This window comes from Salvelinus fontinalis, chromosome 2, assembly GCF_029448725.1.
Source record: "Salvelinus fontinalis isolate EN_2023a chromosome 2, ASM2944872v1, whole genome shotgun sequence".
In the NCBI taxonomy this organism is placed as follows: Eukaryota; Metazoa; Chordata; class Actinopteri; order Salmoniformes; family Salmonidae; genus Salvelinus; species Salvelinus fontinalis.
Window position 1 is genome coordinate 82,595,596 of NC_074666.1, and position 23,753 is coordinate 82,619,348.

A 23,753-nucleotide genomic window follows, 5' to 3' on the forward strand; every position below is an offset into this window, starting at 1 on the left:
AGAGAGAAAAAAGACAGAGAGAGAGAAAGAGAGAGAGAGATAGAGAGACAGAGCGAGAGAGAGATAGAGAGAGAGACAGAGAGAAAAAAGACAGAGAGAGAGAGAAAGAGAGAGAGAGATAGAGAGACAGAGCGAGAGAGAGAGAGAGACAGAGCGAGAGAGAGAGAGAGCGAGAATGGGTGAGAGGTATACAGATGTAGGATCTTAATTTGTAGTGTATTTGAGGTTTAAAAAGGCCTTTGTAATTTCCACTTTGATATTTCAGAATTAATTTTTCCTTACAAAGAAATGATCAACCCCTAGAATGTCCATGCATTATAATCCACATAGTCATCCACCTTCCTTGTTGCTGCAGGATAATGTTGCTGTTGTAACAAACTGTGTCAAGGTGGGAGATGTGGTATAGACTAGACAGGCAGGCAGCTAATAGGGGAGGCGTTGGATCAGTGACCAAGAGGTTGCCGGTTTGAAACCCAGAGCAGATTAGATAAAAAAATCTGTTGATGTGCCTTTTAGTAAGGCACTTAACCCTAATCGCTCCTGTAAATTGCTCTGTCAAGGCTGGTCAAGCCTGGCCTGTGGTCTAGTCCTCTGAGGTGCCAAACATGGAATGATTCATCAGTAAACATCTTCTGGGATGCCAGGAAATGTCACCACTGTCTTACTACACACTGAATCTCAATGAGCGGCATGGTGGGGTTTGTGTTATGATAAACTCATCTCTCTCTGTGTTTAGAATGGATATTGTTCATGTCTACTGTCAGCTGTTTACAGCCCAGTGAATACTGTACATGTGTTGGCCATTGTTCTTGTGTGTGTGGTTTAGCCCAAATTGGTTCTGGGCACTACCACTTTTTACTTGCTGTCTGGTTTGGGTTACGGTTACAATTAGGGTTAGAGGTTAGGTTTAGCATTAGGGTTAGGAGTTAGGGTGAGGTTAAGAGTAAGCGTACAGGTTAGGGAAAATAGGATTTTGAATGGGAATCAATTGTTTGGTCCCCACAAGGATAGTAAAACAAACGTGTGTGTGTGTGTGTGTGTTTCCAGTAACTACTCTAAACAACCACCCATTTATACAAATTTCAAAACGCCTTTCAGTCCTTTCTTCTTTGGAGCCATATCTTCTGAGTCTTATCTCCGCAGTGAGTGACTCATGGCTGAGTACAGGCGCTAGATGAAATTGATTGGGCCTAAATAGGCCTGGTCATCCGAGTCATCTCCACACTCCATGCCTGGGCCTCTCCAAAGCCCTCATTAATCGGGCAGGCCGAGCGGGAGGCAGGCGACATTGCATGTGTTGATTAGGTACTGGAGTGGTCCCTGGTTCACTAGCTGCTGAGGAAATGAAAGAGGCTGTTTGGAAACGCTTCACACGAGGAGGAGACGCAGGGAAAACGGAGATTTCTTGGAAATAATATAATCCACTCTGAAATTCAAATAGGCTGTTCTGTAATGCTAAACTGGAGGCTAGGTAGCTCTCTCTGTCTCTTGTCTTGAACCGTGTTCTAATGTGCAGTGTAATGCTCATAGACTGTGACAGGAACGGTTGAAAAGGACTCCGGTCACAACGGCCATGGCCAAAATAGAGCTTAATGTAACAGTGCTGCCAGAGCCCACCCACTAGTTCACTAAAAACCTGAGAGGGATTCACATTGGAGAACCGGTAACAAGAGCCTAGTCTAATGTGGCTCTGTGAGTACCCTGTACTATAACCTCCAGCTGTTGAGTAACATAATGGTTTACAGTCAAATGCTCTTGCTTTATTTTTGTCTCCAGGGTATCTCCACCGACACACCGTGTCCATCTGCGTTCCGCGTTCCACATTCCACTTCTATATCACTCACGGGTCACATGGTCTCTGGCAGTGATATAAGAAATAAAACACACTCCGCCACACACCTCAGACACACACTTCACACGTGGTTGGGATGATGTAGTGGTGTGTCTGCGTGTGTGTGTGTGTGTGTGTGTGTGTGTGTGTGTGTGTGTGTGTGTGTGTGTGTGTGTGTGTGTGTGTGTGTGTGTGTGTGTGTGTGTGTGTGTGTGTGTGTGTGTGTGTGCGTGTGTGCGTGTGTGCATGTGTGTGTGTGTGTGTGTGTGTGTGTGTGTGTGTGTACCCACATAAATATATACTCTTCAGAGCATTAACACATCAGACATGTCAGGCTCTGAGGATCAATGTCTGCAAGTCCAACCTTAAGCCCTCTGTAGCTTTCACAGCTTTTCACAGCCAACACTTAGAATTGCATCTCCCCTGATTGGGCCAAAGACTGGAAACCATTGGAACACATTTAACCTTGGGGGCAATGAGTTTTTCCTGGCATTTGTGAACTGACTACTCAGGGCCCTAGAGATTAGCCCTTTGAGAAGGAGATCTGTTTGTGGGAAGGATGTGGATTTGTAGGCTCGACCTTAATTTATGTGTTCTCTGTCACCCGGCACTGCATGGAAAATGGTCCAAAAACAAAAGGACAATGCCCAAGGACTAGTCAGCCCATCCCCCTCCGAGGGGCCAAAATGGGGCCCCACACAAGCTCTTAGATGCTGTGACACCCTATGGAGTTTGGGCCTTGGTGGTCAGATTACATGGTTAACTTGATATCATTTCATTGGCCAATGGGGGTTGGTTTTGGTTTGAGAAGGTTACATCAGATGTTAAAAACTGAATTAAATGCCTTTGTTCTCTCTCTTATCCTGTATCCCGTCCATGGAGGAAGGATTCTAGGCCTCTGGCCTAATGGACATCTCTTTGTTCATGCTTTGTCTTCTAAGTTAACCTTATGATCTACAGTATCAGTCAAAAGTTTGGACACACCTTCTCATTATAGGGTTTTTCTTTATTTTTACTATTTTCTTCATTGTAGAATATTAGTGAAGACATCAAAACTATTAAATAACACATATGGCATCATGTAGTAACCAAAAAAGTGTAAAACAAATCAAAATATATTCTTCAAAGGAGCCACCCTTTGCCTTGATGACAGCTTTGCACAGTCTTGGCATTCTCTCCAGCTTCACCTGGAATGCTTTTCCAACAGTCTTGAAGGAGTTCCCACATATGCTGAGCACTTGCTGGCTGATTTTCCTTCACTCTGCGGTACAACTCATCCCAAACCCTCTCAATTGGGTTCAGGTCGGGTGATTGTGGATGCCAGGTCATCTGATGCATCACTGCATCACTCTACTTCTTGTCAAATAGCCCTTACACAGCCTGGAGGTGTGTTGGGTCATTGTCCTGTTGAAAAACAAATGATTGTCCCACTAAGTGCAAACCAGATGGGATGGCATATCGCTGCAGAATGCTGTGGTAGCCATGCTGGTTAAGTGTGGCTTGAATTCTAAATAAATCACAGACAGTGTCACCTGCACAGCACCCCCACACCATCACACCTCCTCCTCCATGGTTCACGATGGGAACCACACATGCGGAGATCATCCGTTTACCTACTCTGCGTCTCACAAAGACATGGCGTTTGGAACCAAAAATCTTATATTTGGACTCATCAGACCAAAGGACAGATTTCCACCAGTCTAATGTCCATTGCTCGTATTTCTTGGCCCAAGCAAGTCTCTTCTTCTTATTGGTGTCCTTTAGTAGTGGTTTCTTTGCAGCAATTTGACCACGAAGGCCTGATTCAAGCAGTCTCCTCTGAACATTAGATGTTGAGATGTGTCTGTTACTCGAACTCTGTGAAATATTTATTTGTGCTGTTTTTTCTGAGGCTGGTAACTCTTATGAACTTATTCTCTGCAGCAGATGTAACTCCGGGTCTTCCTTTCCTGTGGCGGTCCTCATGAGAGCCAGTTTCATCATAGCGCTTGATGGTTTTTGTAACTGCACTTGGAAAAACTTTCAAGTACTTGACATTTTTTGGATTGACTGGCCTTCATGTCTTAAAGTAATGATGGACTGTCGTTTCTCTTTGCTTATTTTAGCTGTTCTTGGACTTGGTCTTTTACCAAATAGGGCTATCTTCTGTATACCAACCCTACCTTGTCACAACACAACTAATTCTCTCAAACGCATTAAGAAAATCCACAAATGAACTTTTAACAAGGCACACTTGTTAATTGAAATGCATTCCAGGTGACTACCTCATGAATCTGGTTGAGAGAATGAATGCGTAGAGTGTGCAAAGCTGTTGTCAAGGCAAAGGGTGGCTACCTTGAATAATCTAAAATATATTTGGATTTGTTTAATACTTTTTTGGTTACTACATGATTCCATATGTGTTATTTCATAGTTTCGATATCTTCACAATTAGTAATAGTAAACAGTAAGAATAACCCTTGAATGAGTAGGTGTGTCCAAGCTTTTGACTGGTACTATAGGTGGTAAAAAATGTATTCTGAAAAGATCTGTTGAGTGTCTTAACCCCTTACCCATTCCCATTTCATTTGAATACAGCAGCACACCCATTCATTGTCTATCTGTCCGTTAGATAACTGGGAATCTATTCCTAAGTGACTAATCACAGTGAAACAGCTGGTTATCGCTGGTTATAGTCTGGTTATAGTCTAAACCAAACTATGACACTGCCCCGTGTGTGATACAGTATATAATTGTTTGTTTATAACTTTTTTGGTTACTACATGATTCCATATGTGCTACTTCATAATTTTGATGTCTTCACTATTATTATACAATGTACAAAATATACTGTATCACACATGGGGCGGTGTCATTGTTTTGTTTAGGTTAGTCTAGCTGGCTTGGCGGTCTCAAATGGAGGCCGCTATTGAACGTTTCCAGTATTGCAGGAGCTGTGTTTACTTTGCTTTGTTCCCGGGACAATGTGGACGGCGCTGACTTTAAATGTAGCAACTGCTTGCTTGCGGAGGACTACAGGAGTGAAGAAGCTACTCTTAGCAAGCAAGTAGCAAACCTACATAAGCTACCGGGGGAACCCACGCCCACCTACTTTTTATTTTTCTTCTACCCCAGTAGCTGGACGCCGCTCTCATCTGGTGGAAGTTTCGCTGCCGTGTCAACTCTCCACAGCTGACTGGCCGGTGCTAGGCAAGGTTCCATCCCTGAAGGGGTCTGCCCCTTCCCTGGAGAATGGAGCTGTTCTAGACCAAACCAACCAGCGATTGAAGTACAGAACAGAACGGCGCAAACTGGCTCTAACCATAATAGAAAGAGGAGTGAGAAACAGACAACTCACAAGTCCTTAACTGGCAGCTTCATTAAATAGTACCCGCAAAACACCAGTCTCAACGTCAACAGTGAAGAGGCGACTCCGGGATGCTGGCCTTCAAAATAAAAATCTATTTATATAGCCCTTCTTACATCAGCTGATATATCAAAGTGCTGTACAGAAACCCAGCCTAAAACCCCAAACAGCAAGCAATGCAGGTGTAGAAGCACGGTGGCTAGGAAAAACTCCCTAAAGGCCAAAACCTAGGAAGAAACCTAGAGAGGAACCAGGCTATGAGGGGTGGCCAGTCCTCTTCTGGCTGTGCCGGGTGGAGATTATAACAGAACATGGCCAAGATATTAAAATGTTCATAAATGACCAGCATGGTCAAATAATAATAATCACAGTAGTTGTTGAGGGTGCAACAAGTCAGCACCTCAGGAGTAAATGTCAGTTGGCTTTTCATAGCCAATCATTGAGAGTATCTCTACTGCTCCAGCTGTCTCTAGAGAGTTGAAAACAGCAGGTCTGGGACAGGTAGCACGTCCGGTGAACATGTCAGGGTTCCATAGCCGCAGGCAGAACAGTTGAAACTGGAGCAGCAGCACGGCCAGGTGGACTGGGGACAGCAAGGAGTCATCATGCCAGGTAGTCCTGAGGCATGGTCCTAGGGCTCAGGTCCTCAGAGAGAGAGAAAGAAAGAAAGAAAGAAAGAAAGAAAGAGAGAATTAGAGAGAGCATACTTCAATTCACACTGGATAAGACAGGAGAAATACTCCAGATATAACAGACTGACCCTAGCCCCCCGGCACATAAACTACTGCAGGTTGAGTATGGCTACTACGGCTGAGACAGGAGGGGTCAGGAGACACTGTGGCCCCATCCGATGATACCCCCGGACAGGGCCAAACAGGCAGGATATAACCCCACCCACTTTGCCAAAGCACAGCCCCCACACCACTAGAGGGATATCTTCAACCACCAACTTACCATCCTGAGACAAGGCCGAGTATAGCCCACAAAGATGGGGGGTCGCCAACCCGGACAGGAAGACCACATCAGCGACTAAACCCACTCAAGTGCCGTCTCAACCCACTCCATGCCGTCCCCTCCTAGGGACGGCATGGAAAAGCACCAGTAAGCCAGTGACTCAGCCCCTGTAATAGAGTTAGAGGCAGATAATCCCAGTGGAGAGAGGGGAACCGGCCAGGCAGAGACAGCAAGGGTGGTTCGTTGCTCCAGAGCCTTTCCGTTCACCTTCACACTCCTTGGCCTGACTACACTCAATCATATGACCTATTGAAGAGATGAGTCTTCAGTAAAGACTTAAAGGTTGAGGGTAGGCAGACCATTCCATAAAAATGGGTGTGTCATCCGCATAGCAGTGAAAGTTAACATTATGTTTTCGAATTACATCCCCAAGAGGTAAAATATATAGTGAAAACAATAGTGGTCCTAAAACGGAATCGTGAGGAACACCGAAATTTACAGTTGATTTGTCAGAGGACAAACCATTCACAGAGACAAATTGATATCTTTCCGACAGATAAGATCTAAACCAGGCCATAACTTGTCCGTGTAGACCAATTTGGGTTTCCAATCTCTCCAAAAGAATGTGGTGATCGATGGTATCAAAAGCAGCACTAAGGTCTGATGCCATTAAAAGGTCATTTACCACCTTCACAAGTGCAGTCTCAGTGCTATGATGGGGTCTAAAACCAACTGAAGCATTTCGTATACATTGTTTGTCTTCAGGAAGGCAGTGAGTTGCTGCGCAACAGCTTTTTCTAAAATTCTAGAGAGGAATGGAAGATTCGATATAGGCCGATAGTTTTTTTATATTTTCTGGGTCAAGGTTTGGCTTTTTCAAGAGAGGCTTTATTACTGACACTTTTAGTGAGTTTGGTACACATCCGGTGGATAGAGAGACATTCATTATGTTCAACATAGGAGGGCCAAGCACAGGAAGCAGCTCTTTCAGTAGTTTAGTTGGAATAGGGTCCAGTATGCAGCTTGAAGGTTTAGAGGCCATTATTATTTTCATCCTTGTGTCAAGAGATATAGTACTAAAACACTTGAGTGTCTCCCTTGATCCTAGGTCCTGGCAGAGTTGTGCAGACTCAGGACAACTGAGCTTTGGAAGAATACGCAGATTTAAAGTAGAGTACGTAATTTGCTATCTAAGGATCATGATCTTTTCCTCAAAGAAGTTCATGAATTTATTACTGCTGAAGTGAAAGCCATCCTCTGTTGGGGAATGCTGCTTTTTAGTTAGCTTTGCGACAGTATCAAAAATACATTTCGGATTCTTCTTATTTTCCTCAATTAAGTTGGAAAAAATAGGATGATCGAGCAGCAGTGAGGGCTCTTCGATACTGCGCAGTACTGTCTTTCCAAGCTAGTCGGAAGAGTCAGGCAGAGTTCCTCTGTCCAGTGTCTGTGTTCGTTTGCCCATCTTAATCTTTTCTTTTTATTGGCCAGTCTAAGATATGGCTTTTTCTTTGCAACTCTGCCAAGAAGGCCAATTTGTTCTTAGGGACATTGGCACGTCAAAAGCACAATGCCAATGCTCCCATGTAAGATGCTCTTGATGGCATGGGCCCAAGGACTAGAAGTGAGGTATATATAATATACTGTACATACACATGTCAAATATTACTGCCTACTACAGGTTCTATGGTTTGGTCTGGAAGTACTGGAAATGCTCTTGAGTTTTATATAGCAGGTAGGAGGCAGGATAAGAGGATCCTAAAACAGCAACAGCAGTGTGTTGAGTGGAGGAGTGGGACTGTGTGGGGGTGCAGTGTGCAGGGTGTGTGTGTGTGTGTGTGTGTGTGTGTGTGTGTGTGTGTGTGTGTGTGTGTGTGTGTGTGTGTGTGTGTGTGTGTGTGTGTGTGTGTGTGTGTGTGTGTGTGTGTGTGTGTGTGTGTGTGTGTGTGTGTGTGCGTGTGTGTGCGTGTGTGTGCGTGTGTGTGTGTGCGGTAGAGAAGAGTTAGAGGTGAGGTGTGTGTAGGTGGTGAGGCTGACACATCATCCCAATTATCAGGAAGGTTGAGATAAGAAACAGAGATTGTTACTGCAGTTTTCTCATCTTTCCCTCAGTTTTGGAGACTTACTGTACAGAGAGAGAAAGAATGTTAAAAAAAAAAACTGAAAAACATAAAAGAAAATTACGACTGTGACCTTCAATGTGAATAATAACACTCCGAAACAGTGGGAATAGAAACAATTCTGCGACTCTCCACGCTCATTTGTCCTTCGATTTGAAACACAAAACCTACATTTCTGACAAACAGCATGTCTTAAATGGCCAATCAGCAGTTGCTACATCCATTTTTGAATATAAATTAACTATTTATTCCCCTTGAAGAATATAACTGATTAGCTTAGTTTAACTGCCGTACCCCATCAGAACTTAAAATATAAGCTTGTTTTACTCCAATGTTTGTAAACCAAATAAATGTAAACAGACACTGTATAGCCCCCTTGGTTAAAACTATAATTTTTATATCATGGATGGTCAGTCCCTGCATCAATAGCTCTGTCTATGAATTTGAGAGTGAATCCAGCCCAATCCCTCAGCTTTTTACAGAAACAGTGGTGGGGAGCTGGCTTTGTTATGGTTTTTGCTGATTGGCCCATTCATGTTCATTAACCCTCTTATTTTCCTCATGGAAAATCCCAGCAGCTGCATTGTGCACAGACTTACAGATAGAGAGAGATACAGAGGGGTATAAGGAAAAAAGAGAGGGGAGGCAGAGGGAGACACAGAGAGAGAGAACTATTAGAGAAGGCTTCAGAAAGAGTGAGAGAGAATGAAAGAGACAGAGGGAGTTAAAGAGAGGAGCCCAGCTCAGCTTAGCTCAGACAGCTGAGAGCCCAGCGCTGAGCCCTGTCTTCATCTGGGCAATGAAATGCTTCTGCACCAGTTAGCACGCCGCAGGCTGGGTCTGTCTAAACAGTGTTTTCTCACCACCTCCTCATCTAACCCTTGCCAGGCCCACTGCAAATTAATGTGAAGGGCCAGGCTTGCTACTGACCTGGGTTCTATCCCACAACCGGCCGTGAATGGGAGTTCCATAGGGCGGTGCACAATTGGCCCAGCGTCGTCTGTGTTAGGGGAGGGTTTGGCCGGGGGGGGCTTGACTTGGCTCAAGCTCTAGCGACTTCTTGTGACGGGCCTGGCGCCTGCAGGCTGACTTCAGTTGTCAGTTGAACGGTGTTTCCTCCCACACATTGGTGCAGTTGGCTTGCGGGTTAAGTGGGTAGGTGTTAAGAAACGGAGTTTGGTGGGTCATGTTTCGGAGGACGCATGACTCGACCTTTGCCTCTCTCAACTTTCATCCTTGAATATTTAGAGGATGGAATGCCCTCTGGTGCTCCCACGTGGTACGGGGCAAGAGTGAGAGACAGAGTGTGTGTATGTGTGTGTGTCTCACCTTGGAGAGCGGGGAAACTAGCAGAGTTTAGTGGCTATTTCCTTGCACAGATGTGTGGTGCTTCCCTGGGTTGGAGATAAGGGGAGGGGGATGGGATGGTGTCCTGGGTGATAAGAGAAAAGAGGTATGTTGTGCTGGAGGCCATGGCACCTAAAACATAAATGTTCTATCATATATCAATGTATGCACCCCCATTTCCTGAAATGTTCCTATATTACTTTTGGCTGCCTACTTTGTTTTGGTTTATGTGCTGTCCACTCACCCACCTCCTGAAGGGAAGAAAATAGGAAATGAACAACAAGACAAACAGCATGTGGTGGTGTAGAGAAGATTGATAGGCTACAGGCTACTCTGCTCCAGTCACACTGTTATCTACAATCATCTTAATAGCCATGGTAGAGTGGAAAAATGCAAGTCTACAGTTTAAAGTCTAACAAATCTCTCTCTCTCTCTCTTTCGCTCTCTCTCTCCCTCCTATTTCTCCTTTCTCTCCTCCCCCTTCCTCTCTCTCCCACCCTCTCTCCCAGTCTCGTCAGACCCCGGAGGGAGAGTTCCTACCCCTGGACCAGTGTGAGCTGGATGTGGGTTTTGGGACGGGTGCGGACCAGCTCTTCCTAGTATCACCTCTCACCATCTGCCATGAGATCAATCCTAAGAGCCCTTTCTTTGACCTGTCCCAGCGATCCCTCATGAACGAGCAGTTTGAGATTGTTGTCATCCTGGAGGGCATTGTGGAGACCACAGGTGAAGGACCACTACCCTCTCTCCTCCTGTTAACCCTTTACTCTCTTCTTCCTACCCTTCTCTCCTCATTTTTAATTGATTATTCTTTCACTACCCTTTATCCTCCTTTTAACCCCTTACTCTCTTCTTCCTAAAGAGGCTCCTCCTTTTCAAAGGCCCAATGTAGCCATTTCTATGTCAATATCAAATCATTTCTGGGTAACAATTAAGTATCTTACCGTAATAGATTTACATTCAAATTGGCAACAAAAAAAAAATGGGCCAAAAACCTATTTCTCAAGCAAGTTTCACGATGGAAAGCCCAAACTCCCGCCCATTCAAACCTGCTGATTAAAAGGTCATAACATTGGTAAAAAAATGTCACGTATTTACAGTGGTAGTTTAATCAGCTGTTGTACAATATTATATAAAACACAGGAAAAAATGAATTTTGACTGCACTGGGCCTTTATTTGATTATCCTTCCACTCTGAGTCCTTTCCTGATCCTTTTCTTCTCCACCCCAACTGTTATCTCTTTCCATTCAGTGGGTTGCTCGTTCTCTATTTCCACCCTTTAGCTTGCAATTATGCTATTCCTCTCTCCTCTATTATCTGAACTCAAATTCAACTGTATTCTTATATGCTTATCAGTCTTACTTCTTCATGTCAACCTGCCACAGATCCCCGTGTAATATTTCCATCCAGATTCTGGAGAGAGAGTCAGACTAACAGATCTCTCTTAATCTCCAAAACCCTGTAAGAATGTAGCAGATATTAGGAAGCGTTCAGTGGTAAACAGAGCGAGCAGTGGAGAGGTGGACTTTGGGTATTGAGCACAGCACCAGGCTCTCTCTCACAGCTGTACGCTTCCTGATTGAATTATGAAGGACATTTTGTTACCGCGGGAGGGTTTTTATCCCTACCCCATGTATAATAGATAGGGTCATAGATGCGAATGTCACTTGGATAAATAAGCTGGGGGTTCAGCTGAAGTTTTACTATCTTTCTCACTGGGCAGAATGCAGGGTTAATTCTGGGATAATTCTGATAAACAGTGAGAGACGTTGAACACACCAGCTGTACTGATCTACAGGCAGGCTGCAGGTGTGCTGGGTCACCTACGGCAACAAAAGTGTTTTTCTGTCTTCGCCATCGAACAATACGATTCCTCATCCTAATTGTCATACCTAAATAACAAAGTCTTTGTCTTCTCTGGCATCACTTATTTATTTCTCTGCTGCCTTCTCTTTTTCCTTTCATCTCTCCTCTGTTCTTCTCCCCCTCCTCTCTTCTCATTGTCCTGGGCAGAAGAATGAATAGGCTTAGAGGAGGAGGGAGGGATGAGCAGGCAGCATGGTCTGTGCTCTGTTGATAATGTCATTAAGGCAGGCTGCAGCCAAACATTTAGCGCCCTCTCTCTCTCTCTCTCTCTCTCTCTCTCTCTCTCTCTCTCTCTCTCTCTCTCTCTCTCTCTCTCTCTCTCTCTCTCTCTCTCTCTCTCTCTCTCTCTCTCTCTCTCTCTCTCTCTCTCTCTCTCTCTCTCTCTCTCTCTCTCTCTCTCTCTCTCTCTCTCTCTCAGCAGGACTGTGTTTCTCTGAGCTGAGGAGCAGAGCAGGTGGTAGATGAGGGGGTCTGCTCTGTATGAATGAGGTGGCCTTGGAGTCACCTGTGTGGTCCCGTGCACAATGTGACATCCCTTACTCCCCAGAGAAAGACATCCGTATCATCCACTGAGAGACAGACAGAGCATTGTCCTGCCATTTGAGAAACCTTCTGTCACCAACTGATAGCGTTTGCAACTTTCTGGTGTCTGATTGGATGGTTATGGGGTCTCTCGACTACCACACTATGATTGTGCATCAGCTCCTGTTCAACTAGAGATGTGTGTTGTGTGGGCCTAATTGTCACAGCTTTCTGACAGGTGTGTGTGTGTGTGTGTGTTAGGTGAAGAGAGCCAGTGGTAGGATTGAAAAGTCGCTCGGAGAAGAAGAGGCATTCTATGATGGAAATGGTCCATTTGATTAGTGCCAGTGGAGGCTTTACATAAAGCTCTCTACGGGGACACGTCGCTCTCTGTCCACCAGCTGGTTGCTCAGCTGCTTTGATTTTCATTCAAGACCCACAAAACATAACAGACTGTCAGTGTAACTCAGGACACCTGGATGACGGGGCGAACTGGCAGGAACGCCGGGCCCTGAAGCCACATCACTTCCTGCTGCACCTGTATACCTTCCCAGTCATGTATCCACCATCAATAGGCAAATTATAGCAAATGATTCTATATGCAGCAATATAAAATAACTTTAATTCATTTCAGCTTTGGTTTGAGGATAGTCAAGGGTTTGGGTATAAGCTTAGGTTGTGATAACCGCTTGGTAGTGATATTACTGTGTCAGTCAAATGTCAGAGAAAGGATCAGTTTCTCTTTCTGCAGTCAGCCAGCTCTGTTTGGGGCGACAGGTAGCCTAGTGGTTAGAGCGTTGGGCCAGTAACCGAAAGGTTGCTGGATTGAATCACTGAGCTGACCTGGTAAAAATATGTCGTTCTTCCCCTGAACAAGGCAGGACATTTTATTACTGTTCCCTGGTAGGCCTTCATTATAAATAAGATTTTTTTCTTAACTGACTTGCCTAGTTAAATAAAGGTTAATTTTAAAAATGAACAGAGGAATACAGGTCTCATAAGTGGCTATTTTACAAGAGAAGAGGTCAAATAAAAACCTGGCTTGTCAAATCAAATCCAAAAATCGAATACAATTGTATTTGTCACATGCTTCGTAGATAACAGGTGTAGACTTACAGTGAAATGCTTACTTATGGGTCATTTTCCGACAATGCAGAGTTAAAGATCAAAATAATACACAGTGGATAACGAATAAAAAAAACGAGTAGAAATAACATGGCTATTTATAGGGAGTGGAAAATAACATGGCTATTTATAGGGAGTGGAAAATAACATGGCTAAATACAGGGAGTACCAGTACCGAGTCGATATGCATGGGTACGAGGTAATTGCGGTAGCTATGTACTGTACACATACCGTGCCTTGGGAAAGTATTCGGACCCCTAGACTTTTTTCACATTTTGTTAGGTTACAGCCTTATTCTAAAATGTATTAAATCATTTTCCCCCCTCTTCAATCTACACACAATACTCCATAATGCCAAAACAAAAAACACACTTCTAGAAATGTATTAATATCCCATTTACATAAGTATTCAGACCCTTTACTCAGTACTTTGTTGAAGCACATTTGGCAGCGATTACAGCCTCGAGTCTTCTTGGGTATGACGCTACGAGCTTGGCACACTTGCATTTCGGGAGTTTCTCCCATTCCTCTCTGCAGATATTCTCAAGCTCTGTCAGGCTGGGTGGGGAGCGTCACTGCCCAGCTATTTTTAGGTCTCTCCAGAGATGTTCGATCGGGTTCAAGTCCAGGTTCTGGCTGGGACACTCAAGGACATTCAGAGACATTCAGTCCCGAAGCCACTCCTGCGTTGTTCTGGCTGTGTGTTGTTGTCCTGTTGGAAGGTTGAACCTTCGCCCCCAGTCTGAGGTCCTGAGCGCTCTGGAGCAGGTTTTCATCCCGGATCTCTCTGTACTTTGCTCCGTTCATCTTTGCCTAGATCCTGACAAGTCTCCCAGTCCCTGCCGCTGAAAAACATCTCCACAGCATGATGCTGCCACCACCATGCTTCACCGTAGGGATGGTGCCAGGTTTCTTCCAGACGTGAAGCTTGGAATTCAGGCAAAGAGTTGAATCTTGGTTTCATCAGTCCAGAGAATCTTGTTTCTCATTGTCTGAGAGTCTTTAGGTGCCTTTTTGCAAACTCCAAGCGGGCTGTCATGTGCCTTTTACTGAAGAGTGGCTTCCGTCTGGTCACTCTACCATACAGGCCTGATTGGTGGAGGGCTGCAGAGATGGTTGTCCTTCTGGAAGGTTCCCCCATCTACACAGATGAACTCTAGAGCTCTGTCAGAGTGACCATCGGGTTCTTGGTCACCTCCCTGACCAAAACCCTTCTCCCCTGATTGCTCAGTTTGGTTGGGAGGATAGCTCTAGGAAGAGTCTTGGTGGTTCCAAACTTCTTCCATTTAAGAATGATGGTGGTCACTGTGTTCTGGGGGACCTTCAATGCTGCAGACATTTTTTGGTAACCTTCCCCAGATCTGTGCCTCGACACAATCGTCTCTCAGAGCTCTACGAACAATTCCTTCAACCTCATGGCTTGGTTTTTGCTCTGACATGCACTGTCAACTGTGGGACCTTATAGAGACAGACTTGGTGCACTGGTACCGCTTGCCGTGCGTTAGCAGAGAGAACAGTCTATGACTTGGGTGGCTGGAGTCTTTGACAATTCTTTGGGCCTTCCTCTGACACCACCTGGTATAGATGTTGTGGATGGCAGGGAGCTTGGCCCCAGTGATATACTGGGCCGTATGCACTACCCTCTGTAATGCCTTGCGGTCGGATGCCAAGCAGTTGCCATACCAAGCAGTGATGCAGCAAGTCAAGATGCTCTTGATGGTGCAGCTGTATAACTTTTTAAGGATCTAAGGGCCCATGCCATCTGAGGGTCCATCTTTTCAGCCTCCTGAGGGGGAAGAGGTATTGTCGTGCCCTCTTCACGAATGTGTTTGGACCATGATAGTGATGTGGACAAAGGAACTTGAAGCTCTCAACCTACTCCACTACAGCCCCGTCGATGTGAATGGGGTCGTGCTCAGCTCTCCGTTTCCTGTAGTCCACAATCAGCTCCTTTGTCTTACTGATGTTGAGGGAGAGGTTGTTGTCCTGGCACCGCACTGCCAGGTCTCTGAATTCCTCCTTATAGGCTGTCTCTTCGTCATTGGTGGTCATGCCTATCACCGTTGTGTCGTCTGCAAACTTAATGATGGTGTTGGAGTCGTGTGTGGCCTCGCAGTCGTGGGAGAACAGGGAGTACAGGAGGGGACTAAGCACGCTCCCCTGTGGGGCCCCCTTGTTGTGGGTCAGCGTTGCAGATGTGTTGTTGCTACCCTCACCACCTAGGGGTGGCCCATCAGGAAGTCCAGGATCCATTTGCAGAGGGAGGTGTTCAGTCCCAGGGACCTTAGCATAGTGATGTGCTTCGAGGGCACTATGGTGTTGAATGCTTAGCTGTAATCAATGAACAGCATTCTCACATAGGTGTACCTAATTGACCAATTTGTAAGTCGCTCTGGATAAGAGCGTCTGCTAAATGACTTAAATGTAAATGTTAAATGTAAATGGCAGTGTGGAGTGCAACAGAGATTGCGTCATCTGTGGATCTGTTGGGACGGTATGCGAATTGGAGTGGGTCCAGGGTGTCTGGAATGAGGATGTTAACGTGAGCCATGACCAGCCTTTCAAAGCATTTCATGGCTACAGATGTGAGTGTTAAAATGGCGCAGACAGAGAGGGCTGCCTCACTTCTAGTCCTTAGGAAACTTTGCAGTATTTTTAAAAATTTATTATTTCTTACATTGTTAGCCCAGAAAATCTTAGCTGTTATTACATACAGCCGGGAAGAACTATTGGATATCGGAGTGGCTTCAACTTACCAGCACTACGACCAGGAATACAACTTTCTTGAAGCGGATCCTTTGTCCGCACCACCCAGGGCATTTGAACTGATTCCAGAGGCCGACCCAAAACAACGCCGCCGGAGGAGAGGGAGTCGGACTTCAGAGACGCGCACACCACCCACCGCTTCCGAGTATATTGCTCGCTAATATCCAGTCCCAAGATAACAAAGTTGACAAAATCAGGGCAAGGGTTGCTTTCCAGAGAGACATCAGGGATTGTAACATACTCTGTTTCACGGAAACATGGCTCTTTCGGGATATGCTGTCGGAGTCGGTACAGCCACCTGGATTCTCAGTGCATGGCAGCATTTGCGCAAAACTGAAAGCGTGTACCACCGCATTTAACCATGGCAAGGTGACTGGGACTATGGCAGAATACAAACAGAGTAGTTATCCACTCCCGCAAGGCAATGAGACAAAGTGGAGTTGCAATTCAACGGCTCAGACATGAGACGTATGTGTCAGGGTCTACAGACAATCACGGACTACAAAAGGAAAACCAGCCACGTCGCGAACACCAACGTCTTGCTTCCAGACAAACTAAACACCTTCTCTGCCTTCACCTTCGAGGATAATACAGTGCCGCCGACGCGGCCCGCTACCAAGGACTGTGGGCTCTCCTTCTCTGTGGCCGACGTGAGTAAGATATTTAAACATGTTAATCCTCGCAAGGCTGCCGGCCTAGACAGCATCCCTAGCTGCATACTCAGAGCATGCGCAGACCAGCTGGCGGGTGTGTTTACGGACATATTCAATCTCTCCCTATCCCAGTCTGCTGTCCCCACATCCTTTAAGATGGCCATAATTGTTCCTGTACCCAAGAATGCAAAGGTAACTGAAGTAAATGACTATTGCCCCATAGCACTCACTTCTGCCATCATGAAGTGCTTTGAGAGACTAGTCAAGGATCATATCACCTCCACCTCATCTGTCACCCTAGACCCACTTCAATTTCCTTACCGCTCCAATAGGTCCACAAACGATGCAATCCCCATCACACTGCACACTGCTCTATTCCATCTGGACAAGAGGAATACCTACAGTAGCTTGCGAAAGTATTCACCCCCCTTGGCATTTTTCCTATTTTGTTGCCTATTTTGTTGCCTTACAACCTGGAATTAAAATTGATTTTTGGGGGGTTTGTATCATTTGATTTACACAACATGCCTACCACTTTGAAGATGCAAAATATTTTTTATTGTGAAACAAACAAGAAATAAGACAAAAAAACTGAAAAATTGAGCGTGCATAACTATTCACCCCCATCCAAACACAGGGTTTTTTATAACCCAACCCTGATCTGTATTTCTCCACAACTTTTTCCCTGACCTGTTTGGAGAGCTCCTTGGTCTTCATGGTGCCGCTTGCTTGGTGGTGCCCCTTTCTTAGTGGTGTTGCAGACTCTGGGGCTGTTCAGAACAGGTGTATATATACTGAGATGATGTGACAGATCATGTGACATTTTTTTTTTTAAACAAGTAAATTTTTTCATTTCACTTCACCAGTTTGGACTATTTTGTGTATGTACATTACATGAAATCCAAATAAAAATCAATTTAAATTACAGGTTGTAATGCAACAAAATAGGAAAAACGCCAAGGGGGATGAATCATTTTGCAAGGCACTGTATGTAAGAATGCTGTTTATTGACTATAGCTCAGCATTCAACACCATAATACCCTCCAAGCTCATCATTAAGCTTGAGGCCCTGGGTCTCAACCCTGCCCTGTACAATTGGGTCCTGGACTTCATGGTGGGCCACCCCCAGGTGGTGAAGGTAGGAAACAAAATCTCCCCTTCGTTGATCCTCAACACTGGTGCCCCACAAGGGTGCGTGCTCATCGACCTCCTGTACTCCCTGTTCACCTTCAACTCAATCATCAAGTTTGCAGACAACACAACAGTAGTAGGCTTGATTACCAACAACGACGAGAGTCTACAGGGAGAAGGCTCAACATCAACCAAACAAAGGAGATGATCGTGGACTTCAGGAAACAGCGGAGGGAGCTCCCCCCTATCCACATCGACAGGACAGCAGTAGAGAAGGTGGAAAGTTTTAAGTTCCACAGCGTACATATGACCTACAAACGGAAGTGGTCCACCCGCACAGACAGTGTGGTGAAGAAGGTGCAACAGCGCCTCTTCAACCTCAGGAGGCTGAAGAAATTTGGCTTGTCACCCAAAACCCTGACCAACCTTTACAGATGCACAATTGAGAGGATCCTGTCGGCAGGGCTCTCCAGAGGGTGGTGCGGTGTGCACAACGCATCACTGGGGGAAAAGTACCTGCCCTCCAGGAGACTTACATTTCTTACACAGGAAGGCCATAAATATCATCAAGGACAACAACCACCCGAGCCACTGCCTGTTCACCCCACTACCATCCAAAAGGCGAGGTCAGTACAGGTGTATCAAAGCTGGGACCAAGAGACTGAAACAGCTTCTATCTCAAGGCCATCTCACTGTTAAACAGCTACCACTGGCATAGAGAGGCTGCTGCCTACATATAGACTTGAAATCATTGGCCACTGTAATAAAAGGAACACTAATCACTTTAATAATGCCACTTTAATAATGTTTACATATCTCGTATTACTCATCTCATACAGTTGAAGTTGGAAGTTTACATACACCTTAGTCAAATACATTTAAACTCAGTTTTTCACAATTCCTAAAATGTAATCTTTGTAAAAATTCCTTGTTTTAGGTCAATTAGGTTCACCACTTTATTTTAAGACTGTGAAATGTCCGAATAATAGTAGAGAGAATGATTTATTTCAGCTTTTATTTCTTTCATCACATTCCCAGTGGGTCAGAAGTTTACATACACTCAACTAGTATTTGGTAGCATTGCCTTTAAATTGTTTAACTTGGGTCAAACGTTTCGGGTAGCCTTGCACAGGCTTCCCACAATAAGTTGGGTGAATTTTGGCCCATTCCTCCTGACAGAGCTGGTGTAACTGAGTCAGGTTTGTAGGCCTCCTTGCTCACACACGCTTTTCCAGTTATGCCCACAAGTTTTCTATAGGATTGAGGTCAGGGCTTTGTGATGGCCACTCCAATACCTTGACTTTGTTGTCCTTAAGCCATTTTGCCTCAACTTTGGAAGTATGCTTGGGGTCATTGTCCATTTTTAAGACCAATTTGTGACCAAGCTTTAACTTCCTGACTGATGTCTTGAGATGTTGCTTCAATATATCCATATCATTTTCCTCCCTCATGATGCCATCTATTTTGTGAAGTGCACCAGTCCCTCCTGCAGCAAGCACCCCCACAACATGATTCTGCCACCCCCGTGCGTCACGGTTGGGATGGTGTTCTTCGGCTTGCAAGCCTCCCCCTTTTTCCTCCAAACATAACGATGGTCATTATGACCAAACAGTTCTATTTTTGTTTCATCAGACCAGAGGACATTTCTCCATAAAATACGTTATTTTTCCCCATGTGCAGTTGCAAACCGTAGTCTGGCTTTTTTATGGTGGTTTTGGATCAGTGGCTTCTTCCTTGCTGAGCTTCCTTTCAGGTTATGTTGAAATAGGACTCGTTTTACTGTGGATATAGATACTTTTGTACCTGTTTCCTCCAGCATCTTCACAATGTCCTTTGCTGTTGTTCTGGGATTGATTTGCACTTTTCGCACCAAAGTATGCTCATCTCTAGGAGACGGAACTCATCTCCTTCCTGAGTGGTATGATGGCTGCGTGGTCCCATGGTGTTTATACTTGCGTATTATTGTTTGTACAGATGAACATGGTACCTTCAGGCATTTGGAAATTGCTCCCAAGGATGAACCAGACTTGTGGAGGTCTACAATTTTTTTCTGAGGTCTTGGCTGATTTCTTTTGATTTTCCCATGAGTTCAATAAAAGAGGTACAGATTCTTATTCCATTCTTTACCTATATTTGTGTGTATTAGGTATTTGTTGTGGAATCGTTAGATATTACCTGTTAGATATTGCTGCACTGGAACTAGAAGCACAAGCATTTCGCTGCACTCGCAATAACATCTGCTAACCATGAGTATGTGATCAATAAAAATTTATTTGATTTGATTTGAGTGCTACAGGGCGACAGTCATTCATAAAGTTTACCTTAGCGTTCTTGGGCACAGGAACTATGGTTATCTGCTTGAAACATGTAGGTATTACAGACTGGGTGAGGAAGAGGTTGAAAATCAACGCATGCTCGGAGTATGCATCCTGGTAATCCATCTGGCCCTGTGGCCTTGTGAATGTTAACCTCTTTAAAGGTCTTACTCACATCAGCTAAGGAGAGTTTGATCACACAGTCCTCCGGAACAGCTGGTTCTCTCACGCATGGTTCAGTGTTGCTTGCCTCGAAGTGAGCATAGAAGGCATTTAACTCGTCTGGTCGGCTCGTGTCACTGGGCAGCTCGTGGCAGAGTTTCCGTTTCTAATCTGTGATAGTTTGCAAGCCCTGTCACATCCGATGAGGGTCAGAGCTGATATAGTAGGCTGATATAGTAGGCTTCGATGATTTGCCTGTTGGATGGTTCGTCGAAGGGCATAATGGGATTTCTTATAAGAGTCCGGGTTAACTTAATGTCTCGCTCCTTGAAAGTGGAAGCTCTAGCCTTTAGCTCAGTGTGTATGTTGCATCTAATCTATGGCTTCTGGTTGGGATACGTATGTACTGTCGCTGTTGGGACGACGTCGCCAATGCATTTATTAATGAGGCACCCAGAGAAGGCTGTGCTCAGGATGATGCTTCGGTCATTATCTGACTGACTCTTAGAGACCTTTTTAAATAGGACCAGGATGTAGTGTAATCAACCACCTTTTCATATAGGACTATAGAACATCACGCAAACAGCAATACCAGACTACCCTTTCCTTGGCTACAGGTGCTACATGTTTTCTTTTTATTGATGAATGGATGCTGCAATTTCTGCTACAATGTTACTTCTCTTTATTTAGGAATATATCATGTTTTGTTTATGGTAGACTAGATTCAACTTATTTATATGAGTAAGGCTATTAGTACTATTGATAGGAGTGATGTGAGGCGAGGACCCAAGGCTCCTGCAGCATCGAGGTATGGATCTGGTAAAGGTGGTGTTAGGAGATTCCTTAATAGACAGAAATAAACAACTGGTAATTATGACTAAATGCATTACAACACTGATCAAAGGGATGAGTCACCTTTGGCCTCTAGTGATTGCCATGGATACAAAAGAACAGCTGTAGAATTAGGTTGGATGTGGTTTCATTGAGACAGAGCTAGATATAGAAAATAAAAGTATCTAGCTATGACTCTCAGCCTAGAACGACTTGTAGCCAATATGCCCTTTAGTCAGCTGTCTCCATCAAGCTCATTTGAGCCAATGGCCCCACACTCTGCAGAGGCAGAGGGAGTTGAACAGTGAGTGCAATATCTGTTTGTCTCAGGGTCAGCCTCAGCCATACCTATTAGTGGAAACGGTTCGATGAGTAACAGTGCCGTGGCAATTTTTATGAGCCATCAGAGGAACGGCAAATGTCTTCCAGCTAGATTTACAGGCGTATCAGTATTTAAATCTCCCCTCTATGGCAAGAGTGAGGGAGGTCTGTGCCAAAGCAGGTCTGTGTCAGGGAAATTACTTTTTTCTCATGCTGTAAGACAACAATTCAAAGACTGAATTGTTCCCACACATGCTGAGAGTGGAAGAGAAAGAAAGAGAAGGGGGATGGATGGAGAGGATGAGATAAGCAGGAGGGGGTTGGTTGCTGCATAATTTCCCCCTTTCTTTCATGCCTTATTGTTTGATGTTAACCGTTAACTACAATACTTTCATCATATTTATAAAAAATGACAAGGTTATTTAACACCTGTGTTTGTGCTGCCTAGTCAATGCTACAGACTGAGTTTCACTTTTGAATTCTCTCTCTTCCTCCCTCTCTCTCAGGTATGACGTGTCAGGCGCGGACATCGTACACGGAGGATGAGGTGTTGTGGGGCCACCGCTTCCTGCCCGTCATGTCTCTGGAGGAGGGATTCTTCAGGGTGGACTACTCCCAGTTCCACAGCACTTTCGAGGTCAACACCCCACCCTACAGCGTCAAGGATCACGACGAGAAGTCCTCCCTGCCTTCGCCCCTCCCCACCCCCACGCTGGGCGAGAGCCACGGGCACGCCCGACGTGCCCGGGTCTTCTCTGTGGACTGCATCAACACTACGGACCGGGAGGAGCGGGCGGGGCAGTCCAGGCTGCCCAGTAAGCTTCAGAGGATGAGCTCGTCTGGGAAGGAGGACCTACAGAGGAAGGTTCTGATGCTGGGCTCCCAGCACTCTGAGAAGGCCTGCAGTACTGGAGACCTGCCTCTCAAGTTGCAGCGTCTCAGCTCCTCCCCCGGCCCAGAGGCTGCAGCTCAGCTGCAGCTCAAGGCCTTGAAACTGGGATTTGAACCCATGACCCAGTCCACTGGAGACCTGCAGCTGCCCCCCACCCCAGCCCCCGTCCCCGCCCGCATCCACACCCCTCTGCCCTCAGGAGGGGGCCGACCAGAGGACAACCTGCCGGCCAAATTACGCAGGATGAATGCTGACCGCTGAGGTCATCATGACCAGACTTTGCATGCATCCCAAATGGAACCCTATTCCCTATTTAGTGCACTACTTTAGAACAGGGCCCATAGGGAGCTCTGGTCAAAAGTAATGCACTACGTAGGGGATAGGGTGTTATTTGGGACACATCCCCAGAGTCTAACTTCTCTTTGACCACACATCAAACTATGGAGAGAGGGAAAATGGAATGTGACGGAATATACTAAAAGACAATGATATGGAAGGGGGAAAAAACTATGATGGACGGTGTGTCACTATTTCTGTTTTTTCAAACACAATCTTTACTGGAATTACTGTGATTTTTGGGTGTTTTATAGCAACAGTGTTCGTACTGGTCAAACACACACACACACACACACACACACACACACACACACACACACACGTTAATCTTTCCATCATCACACACACATACACACTCTAAAGAATTGTGCATGTATACAATCAATCCATCTGAATGCACTACATACCCCCTCTCTTAGTTTTAAACAAATAAAATATATTTAAGATGATAATATGTGGTGTACCTGCAACTTCCTTTGTCTATATTCTAGTTTCCATCAAAGGGAACATCTACTTAGCTAAGAAATACAGTCAAAATGCAATCTACATTTTTTGTTATTATTCATAATTGTCATAGTAATCTGCTACTCATTAGTTTCCATAACACCTTTGTTTTTACATTCAACAGGTTGTTCATGGCCTAATCTTAGCTGCTGGCACGAAACACTTTCTAGAACAGTTCCATAACTCCTTTGAACAGAGTGAGTCCGACACAGTGGATAATGGACTTTGCTGATACCAGAGAGAAAACACAGTCTTCGTCCAAATGGCACCCTACAGAGGCTTGTCCTTGGTGCTGATTGGCTGGTGTTTGGGAGTGGAGGATGGGGAGGATAGGGAGTGAAACAGTGGAGGAAGTGTCCACCCCCTTCAGACGGGCAGAGACAAGCAGCATGGCTAAACAGACAAACAGACACACACACACTCTTTCAATTGACTTGTAGCCCGTTGTAACAGAAAGGAATTATGATTTTTACATAGAGTAGGATATACATTAGTCACAAGACTTCTCTCATAATGAAGTCTTTGTCACGCTGGTATAAATGATTCGGGAGGAATGCGTAATAGCGTTTTTTTACTGTACCCAAATTATGGCGAGCCGTGTAAAGGCACGGGACGACCAAACAAACACGTAACAAAAACACAGGGTTGAAACCCAAACAAAAGAGCGAGGAGTACCTCGAATAAATACACCACGCGCACAATGATTAACGCACGGGACGAGACCCGTAAT

At 45.1% G+C, this 23,753-nt stretch overlaps 1 protein-coding gene across 1 annotated transcript in view; it reads left to right on the forward strand.

The window, feature by feature from the left end:
• LOC129829049 (G protein-activated inward rectifier potassium channel 1-like) overlaps positions 1-22,971 on the forward strand; it is a 27,447-nt gene extending 4,476 nt beyond the window's left edge. The window contains exons 2-3 of the mRNA XM_055890496.1: positions 10,108-10,324; positions 21,798-22,971. Coding sequence (XP_055746471.1) covers positions 10,108-10,324; positions 21,798-22,444 — 864 coding nt within the window. The 3' untranslated portion in view covers positions 22,445-22,971. The remainder of the gene's footprint in view (positions 1-10,107; positions 10,325-21,797) is intronic.
• Positions 22,972-23,753: the final 782 nt, after the last annotated feature.